Here is a 9,569-nt window from a genome sequence, read left to right on the forward strand (position 1 = left end):
GCAGAGGGAATTCAGGTTTCGCTGAATCAGTCTCGGGTGAATATCTCTTGTAGCTGTTTCCATAGCTTGATACCCAAACCAGCGCGACTCTCCTAATAGCTGTTTTCACAGTTCTATACCCAACTCGGAGATGGATGAAGAATCAACGCGGCCATACGTAATTGCAGCAATCTGAAAAATCAGCGTAATTATCAATTATCTGGCAAAAGGTACCTGAAAAAAAGCAATGTTCATATATGACTAACTCTGTCTGCATTTCATGAAACCATGTAATAGCGTAGTAATAAATTATGCATATAAACTGACACCAAGTCTTTGTCATAGCCAACGCTACGCGAGCATTATTGTCTGAATGCAAAAAGCAAGAATAGATACCGTAAGGTATCTTACCTAACCCTCTAATAGTTCCGCTAATCAATAGACCATCCTCCTTTGATAATATTTATCGACCCCCGAAAGGAGTGAACAGCAAAGTTGATTTCGGTGGCATTTGAACTCAGAGCGTAGATCCGGAAAAAGTACTATAAAGCGTTCTATCCAACACTCTAACAACTCCGATAATTCGCAACCAAATTAGTCTTTAATAATCGTTTCTAGACTGAAATTTTGTGGGAGAGAGCAAGTCGATTTCATCGACCTCAGTACCCAGCTGGTATTTATTTTATCGACTCTGAAAAAATGAAAAGTAAAGTCGACCTCGGCGGAATTCGAACTCAGAATGTATATTAGTCTTTAATATGAATAATGGTATTTTTTTTTCTATTAAATCTGCGTCTCTTTTTGAAGTAGAGGGTTTACCTAAAAAACAAAGGATTTCCGATGGCTTTGATGATCAGATTCGTTCAAACACACAAAAAAATAGGAAAAATAATTTCACCTCCAAAGTGTTATTTTAAAGTACTGCTATTGAATATCTCTCGTTCAGAGATTAAGGAACAATAACGCTTCTATTTTTTCTTTAATTTTATTTTTAAATATAATGTCCATATAGGCGACGAACTGGCAGAATCAATAGAACGCCGGGCGAAATGCTTAGCTGTTTCATCCTTCCTGACGTTCTGAGTGCAAATTCAGCCGAAGCCGACTCTGCCTTTCATCCTTTCGTGGGTCGATAAAATAAGAAGCAGTTGAGCAATGGAGTCGATGAAATCGACTTAACTACTCCTAGGTATGAGTATAAAAACTGCACCCCTCTACCAAGTCATGTCGAACCAGTGTAGCAGAGTACACTCATCAAACCAGTATGATCTCAATCTCAAATTCACAGCTTACACATAAAACCGTGGTTGGTGGAGAAAACGTGCTGAAGCCCTCGTCCTGCAGTGGACTGAACATGGGCAATCCAATCCAATGTCGATATATAACACCACCGAGAACTAACTGCACTATGAAGATTAGGGAACTACGTATAGGACATCCTAGAAGGCCTCGGTGAATTCTATAAAGTTGAATGACAGCGTAGAAATAGGTGAAACTTGGTCTCCACTATCCCTTCCTCCTTATTCCACGAAATGCATTTAGGATACTCTTTAGTATTGTTGTTCTTATACAGTTACGGAACATCAGAGTATCTTTCGTTTTGTTTCTCAGCAATTAGGAGAGCAATTCTCTTGTGGTGCTTGTTAGCCTCTTCTCTCATCCTTCTTGATGCGGACATCACTATAGGAGTGAATGAGCACTTCTCTATTTGAAGTACCCGCTCATTGCAACATCTCTTCTCCCGTTCATGTACTGCATAAACCCGAAATAAATTCTTGTAATGATATATGTAGATGCAAGGGAAGGCTTCTCGGTTGCTTTATGAAAAGAATGAAAGATGACTGGGTTCTAACATCGTAAAGTAAACGAGATTTGGACCAGACCAGTGAATTCTTCTCCTGAGAGGACCGTAAACAACACGGATCACGATCGATGCGATATAATTGAAACAGATGAACATGCTGCCATTACACAAACGCACAAAAAAATAACAACCAAAGAACATACATACATAAACATACATAAATACTTGCATACACGCATACGTACGTACGTACATACATATCTATGTACGTTTTTGCGTGCGAAGAATCCACAAAATATTCACGAATTTCACTAAAAGGTGTCCCCATTTTAATTGCTCCATATTTAAAAGACTTTAAATCACCAGTACAAGCTAATGGAACACTCGTTGATCACGTAATACTCTCGCTATATAGTCACGTTAATGGGATTGGTTTTCTAAGAGTGAAATGTCTTAAGAATTAAAGTGACGTTGAATTAAGAATTAATGGACGTTGAACCAGCGAATATTCTCTCTTAGATAATATTTCAGGTGAAATAAACATCAGAAACTACAGCTGCTACTCAGAGGTTTTGCAAGCTCTTCTAAACCCATCGCAATGCTGAAAAACCTTTCCACATCGTCAGCGGGTATCTCGGGATCAACAAGTGTTTTGTCCCTTAGCCTGTACGCTTCACCTTCAGTGTAGCGAAATGATATATTTTAATCTATACTACCAAAAAAACTTAACTGGTTTCTGTTACCAGACTGCATGCAGTCATACTAGGGTATCACTTTTAAAGATGAAGTTGATCATTTGAACTCCAGTACCTGATTTTACTTGGACGCCAGTAGGATGAAAGGTACGACACTATGCATGGCTCGCCGCGCCGAGGATATTATATTGGTAATTTGAAATACCGCTGAATAAACAAATGCTATAAGCTTCATATAGCATCTTCGTTGCCGTGGCAACCAATGTTTCTATGACAAAGAAAACTTTTATTGTGACGTATCGCGTTTTATTTAACTTGCTCTGAAGTTTTCTTTTCGTCAAGAACCGTTAATGGCATATCTCAGCTTGTTGGAGCCCACTACTGCGGATGGGAACAAATATTTTGGGTGTTATAATAAGCTAATCTGGTGTCACTTGTCCTCTAGCTTACAGAACTTATAGCTAGAATTGCAGTCGAGAACCGCTACCAAGTGATCTGCGATTTTTTAATGATATTACTGAATTGTCAGTCTCCCATCAATCACAATTATACTCGCTTTTCTGATGCCCAAAAGGCTCAACCTGTAACCAGAACTCGCTGAAATAGCTAAAACAGTATCCGCGGAGAACCAGTAAACTTTTTTTAACTTTTATTTTTTACTTGCTGTAACCATTGGACTACGGCCATGCTGCAGCACCGTGTTGAAAGATTTAATCAAATAAAATGTCTAGTGCTTACTCTCTATCGATCTCTTTTGCCGAACCTCTATGCTATGAGCACAAAATAAAACAACACCGGTTGCCAAACGATGGGGGTACAAACACACAAACATATATATATATATATATATATATATATATATATATATATATATATACGATGGCCTTACACACAGTATCCGTCTGCCAGATTCATTCACGAGGCATTGGGCATCCAAGGGCTATAGCCCAAGCTGCTGTGCACTGAGACTGAATCTGAAACCACGTGTTGCAAAGTGAACTTCTTAACCACACGTCTGAAAGTTTTGGCACTCTTTTTCCTTTTTTTTACTGAATTTAGAGGAAGAGGTAATGCCAATGGCTTTCGGAGCCCCTCCTGAGCCCAGTAAGTCCGAAGCCTTTGATGTCCCTCCTGAACCACTACAAGTCAACATCTCTGGAAGGGACACGAGCGGGGATGGATTTCCAAAAGCCCGACGTTCTGGAGATGAAGAGCTGGGCGTAGTGGTTAAGTGCGAGACCTGAATGGAAAGGGGGTTCGACACAACTGAAGAGAGGATGAGAAATGAGTGGAGTGGGAATACCCGAGTGTAAGTGACATGAATGAACCCAGTTAGCTCTGACGAGCAAGGGTCCTTACAGTTGCAATAGAAAAGGTAGAGAGAGAGAGAGAGAAAGAGTGTGTGTGTGAGTGAGAGAAGTCTGCACAACTGAGACTGGAGCTTGTCTATGAGTGACTTAATGCCATTCTGTCTGGTGGGCTTTTTTCTGATTGTGCTCTAGGACAGGGGTTTTCAAACTGTGGTCCGCGGACCACAAGGGGTCCGCAAAGCAAATACTTTTTATGGGCAATTTGATTTTATATGTTTTTTAATCGAAATCTTTTATTGACAATAAACCTATTTGTTAAATACCGTGAAATAAATAAATGTAAAAATATTTGTTATTTTAAGCAAATATTTATGTATAAATTTCATAAGCGTTTATAAGGGGGTCCCTAAGGTAAAGCCTGAAATATAAAGGGGTCCGCAAGTCAAAAAGTTTGAAAACCCCTGCTCTAGGATGTTTATGTGCAGCAGCAATACTGTCCCCAAAACATGGTTTTAAATTTTGGCACATCAGCAATTTTTTTAAGGAACGTACATAAATATGTATGTACGTTCTTGCGTGCAAAGAATCCACAAAATATTCACGAATTACACTAAAAGGTGTCCCCATTTTAATTGCTCCATATTTATCAACTGGTACTTCAAAAAAAAAAAACCTAAAGTTAACCTCGGCGGAATTTGAACTCAGAATGTTAAGAGACAGAGGGAAAAAAATGTTGCTAAGCCTTTTGCCTGATACACTAACAATTCTGCCAGGTTGTCTTGTACAGTTCCAAATAATAATAGGACAATACTTCACGTGAGCTGCACCTAAATTTGTAGAACATCAATTATTGTCGGAAACAATTAACCGAGTTGTGTTAATTTGTAGTTTAATGATGGTGTTGATAATAAAGAGACGGCGGAGATACTCGATTGTATCGAACGCAGTATATTGTCTTCTATCTTTTACTTGCTTCAGCCACTGGACTGAGATCATACTAGGACAACGCCTTGAAGGGTTTAGCCAAACAAATAGATCCCAGTACTAATTTTAAAGTCTAGTATTTATTTTGCATCATTCTCTTTTGCTGAATCACACTAAATTAGGGGGACATAAACTGGCTGGGTCTGACCAGTTTGCACATAAAACGCATAGAATATTTGGGTCAAATACAGCTAGATTAAATGCTGGTGCAATGGAAATGACTGAAGTTCTATAGAGATGGGTTAAATGCCATACTGCATTTAGTTTTATGTGACTTGGTTGCAAATTCAAAACCCACAACGGTTGACTTTTCCTTCCAAGATGAAAGGCAATCAATCAATGCAAGAAATAGACTGACATCAGTTCAGTCATGTTCCTATCCTAATATATGTCTTCTACCTTTAGCTGTTACCTCAACAGTGAACAGTGGTAAACTATCACCAAGCTGAATCTATAATTCAGTTCCAATTTCTAATTGAAGCCATTTCACTTCATCAATATCACTAACACTCTTGAGTATGAATGTCACATCATCACATTTCACCACCTACCAACTAATTAGATATTTTGCTGTTTGATAAAGTGAGTCATCAAGAATATTTCTGCTTATGATAAGAGAAGCATTGAGTATGTAATTAGTCCTCTCCTTATTGACTACACCCCCCACCCACCCCACCCACCCCAAAAAAAAACTTCAGGCCTTGTGTCTAGGATTATGACTAGCAATAAAAGAAAAACAAATAAATCTTGATCTAATAATTTGAGGATTTGTTGGCAACTACTTCCTGCAGATCAAATGACTAGTTATGGGCTCCCTCATTAGCTCATGAGACTACACAGAAGCATCCCTGATGAGTCAAAACATAAGTTTTCAATATTGGTAAGTATGACTCAACCAAAGATAAGAAATGCCATATTAAAGAAAAAGAAATTTTTTTTTAAATAAATAAAATACATTAAAAGACAAAAAGTAAATTATGTACAAATACAGTAAAAAAGAACTATCTAACACTTGGGACATAAACCACTCATAACTGAGGAGCACTTTTACTTAACGATCATATAGTCATATATTGGTAATCTTAAAATAAAAAGCAACACAATCTCCTTCGGCAGTAAATCTCTTTTCATTTGTCTTTAATATGTCTTCATTTCTGAAACTTAATTTTACTTCAAGTTCAACATATGAAACTTAAATGAGCATATTTGTTAAGATTTGGTTGGTTGGTTTTATTAATTAATTTTTTTTTTGTCTTCTAAATATCTGAGTTTTTTTTTCTTTTCAATTGCAGCTCATAAGAACTGAAGAGTTCGTAGATTAAGTCACTTCTCATTAAGTCTATAGGCATTGAGTCAAAACAGGAGCTCCTTTTTACAAGAAAGAATAGATGAGTCCAAAGGTCTTTAAGTCACCTGTGTTGGGAGTAGATACGTCAATATATTGCAGGAAAACAATTGTCCATAATTTTAAAATCAATCTTCAAGAATGAATGATCTTAACCAAAAGAAATTTGCATTAAATATAAAGCAATTTTGGTTGACATTTATCTTCACATTCTCTAATTTAAAACTTAATTAAAAAAAAAAAAAAAAAAGAAAAGAAATATACAGTGGTGTCTTGAGTTAGAGATATCAAGACTATTACTATTAAAAACACCTTGAAGTTAATTAAAGATTAAAAACATTATGATGATATCAAAGAGATTACATCAGTCAGCAGTCAGCTCAAGTGATTACAGTGAAATTATACACTTGTAAATTACAAGCTGGGAGAAAATGTAACATTTGCTGGAAATGAATATCTGTCAATGATAAGTGTGGTTAATATTGTTCAATACTGAGTAGTTTAACCACAAAAAAAAAAAATTAACTAAAATCAAACTTTCATTAAATCTATGATAATGATATCACAATCTCTCAAATCATGGATAATGAAAGCATTATAAGTTGTTTTGTAAATTCCTCAATCTATGATTTACAAGTTAATCACATAATTCAGAGATGTTATGACAATCACCAGTACAAGAGTTTTTGAAATATAAAAAAGAAATATCATGGCCATTTTGGATTTCAGTACTGCATATATACAGACACAACAACATGGCTAGTCTTCAAGCAATCAAGCAGCCATTAGATAGTTGCCAACGTTACTTGATCATGCTCCCAATAAAATAGCCCCAAAAATCGAAAATGTTTTTGGATTGGAAGAAGTCTATAGAACACAAGCTATTGAAAAACATTTGGGTGGTCAGAGCATCAGTATTTACTCATGATGAGGGAAAAGGAAATAACGAAACGAGAGCACCTGAAGAGATTTGAGGAATGTAGAACTGATGTAATAATAAGTTTTCTTGGTAGAGTAACAACAGCTTCTTTTAAGGGAGAAGATAAAAAAAAGAAATTCTTAAATAAGGCGTCAGAGTGAAAAGAAAGAAAAGAAATGAAGACATTCAGAAGTAGGATTTATCCAAAAGTTAATCCTATTATCATTTCACATTAGAAAATAACTACCACCATAGCTACAATACAAAAAAAAAGAGGAAATTATAAAAATGGTGAGTAGATACTTCAACGCAAAAGACGCATGTATATACACACACACACACACATACATACATACATACATAATACTCATACACACACACACATGCATGTACACACACATACACACACACACAAAAAAAGAAATTAATGAAATCAGGGTTGTATGATAAAACAGTGAAAGACAAACAGAATTCTTGTATTCATTTGTTCAAGCTTAGCAAGAATGAGGGTTGCTTCGAGTGGAAACATCACACACACACACACACACACACACACACACATAATATAGTCTCAATTGTCTAATAAATTTCCACATTTGCTTTTTCATACTGTTTTTTTTTTTCCATTTTTATTTATGTTTCAAACTTTGTTTATTTTTTTTAAAAAGCTCCTTTTTTCCCCCTTATTTTGTCTTTCTTTTTGTTCTGAATAGTGTCAGAAGAAAAGTGGATAACCTAAATTTGTAGTTGTTTAGTATGTTGTATGCTGTTAGTTCCATACAAACAGTGTGGAAAAACTGGTCAAACATGGGGGCAACTACAGAAAGAGAGAAAAGAAGTACATAAGGTTGTTTTCTTTTGGTTTCTTTTCTTTTAAAGTAGGGGAGATAACTTTAATGGTAGAAATAAATAGGGTGGAGGAATGGAAAGTTCAAACAGCTTCAGGTAAATAAGCCATGACAATAGAGAAGCTCAAAGTTAGTCTAGATGGCAGGCAAACCAAGTACCATTACAACTATACAGGTCAAGGGTTTCAAAATTTTTCAAATTTTCCTTTGTTCTTGTCAGTTGTCTTTTTGTTTTTGTTTTTTAATTTTGATACAAAAATTCACTGGAGCATTGTTTCAAGATAAGTGAGAGAAGAGACACTGCCATCAGCTTCATAAACCATTCTCCTTATTTATGTTGTTGGTAAAAATAAGTCAGCAGAGGGCTTCACAAATGTGCCTGTAAGAAACTGAGCACCATTGTCTTGTAATGTTCACTTGCATCATGGTTGCGTATTCCATGGCGCTCATTTGGATAGACCTACAGAAAGAAATGATAACACCATCTTTAATATTGAATTTGGAAGGAAAAGCTCACATTATCGACTTGGAAAAGTACTAGACAAGTCATCGACCTTTTAGTGATAATTATAAGAGATGTTAAAAATACAATTAAACCTGCGTCATCGAGCAAGACACAGCAATAGAAAACAGCAATGATTAAAGCAATCCCAATTACATTGCTACTGTCAAATAATGCAACATATGACATTATTAAAAATAAGTATCCAATAAGTATTCATGTTTTAATATTCTTACAGCAGTTGTTTCCTGATCCAATTGAAACAAGCTATAGTTATCCACCAAAAGTGTGTTTCCAGTTTCAGGCAAAGCCAGTAACAGAGGTCTTGTACATAATATCTATTTCACACATGAACTGCAACCAAATTTATTGGAAGCTCAATTTACAGAGAGAACGGTAGAAATCAGGATAAACTAGTCAAAATAAATGTTCCCTTCAGGATAACAAGTAAAATTTACTTCTAAAATAATAGAACTGATACTGAAATAGTGCTAACAGAAATCAAAATTGAATCAAATTCGATGAGTGGCACCTGTGCCAGTGAAGCGCTAACAGCACCGTCCAAGCGTAATCATTGCCAGAGCAACTGTCTGCCTTCCATGCCAGTGGTACGTAAATAGCACCATTTGAGTGTGATCGCTACCAGCATCGCCTTACTGGCACTTGTGCCGGTGGCACGTGAAAAACCATTCCAGCGAGGTCGTTGCCAGTGCCACTGGACTGGCTCCTGTGCAGGTGGCACGTAGAAAACACCATTTTGAGTGTGACCATTGCCAGTACCCGCCTGACTGGCCCTCATTCAGGTGACACGCAAAAGCACCCACTACACTCTCGGAGTGGGTGGCGTTAGGAAAGGCATCCAGCTGTAGAAACTCTGCCAGATCAGATTGGAGCCTGGTGCAGCCATCTGGTTCACCAGTCCTCAGTCAAATCGTCCAACCCATGCTAGCATGGAAAGCGGACGTTAAACGATGATGAGAACAGCAGTATTATATATATAGGACTAGGCCCAAAAACATACCAAATATTAGTTTAATAGTAGTTACCTCAGAAACAATGACAATGACAGTTAGAACTTTGGACTGAAATTGTCCATTAAGTCACTCACCTGTAACCTGTATGGTTTACAAGATCGTATCAATTCATTAACTAAGCAGTTTGTGTGGTGGAAGTGGACGTTTTC

The 9,569-nt window shown here is 36.7% G+C and overlaps 1 protein-coding gene across 3 annotated transcripts in view; it reads right to left on the reverse strand.

Annotated features, from left to right (window-relative positions):
• Window positions 1-5,783: 5,783 nt before the first annotated feature.
• Window positions 5,784-9,569, reverse strand: part of LOC106882202 (dipeptidyl peptidase 9) — a 98,405-nt gene continuing 94,619 nt past the window's right edge. For all 3 annotated transcript variants that reach the window (XM_052974482.2, XM_052974481.2, XM_089365894.1), the window contains exons 19-20: window positions 9,495-9,569; window positions 5,784-8,344 (exon numbers count right to left, since the gene is read on the reverse strand). The exon at window positions 9,495-9,569 is cut by the window's right edge and continues 37 nt beyond it. In XM_052974482.2, coding sequence (XP_052830442.1) covers window positions 8,252-8,344; window positions 9,495-9,569 — 168 coding nt within the window. In that variant the 3' untranslated portion in view covers window positions 5,784-8,251. The remainder of the gene's footprint in view (window positions 8,345-9,494) is intronic.

Source organism: Octopus bimaculoides, chromosome 18, assembly GCF_046866305.1.
Source record: "Octopus bimaculoides isolate indiv1 chromosome 18, ASM4686630v1, whole genome shotgun sequence".
Lineage (NCBI taxonomy): Eukaryota > Metazoa > Mollusca > Cephalopoda > Octopoda > Octopodidae > Octopus > Octopus bimaculoides.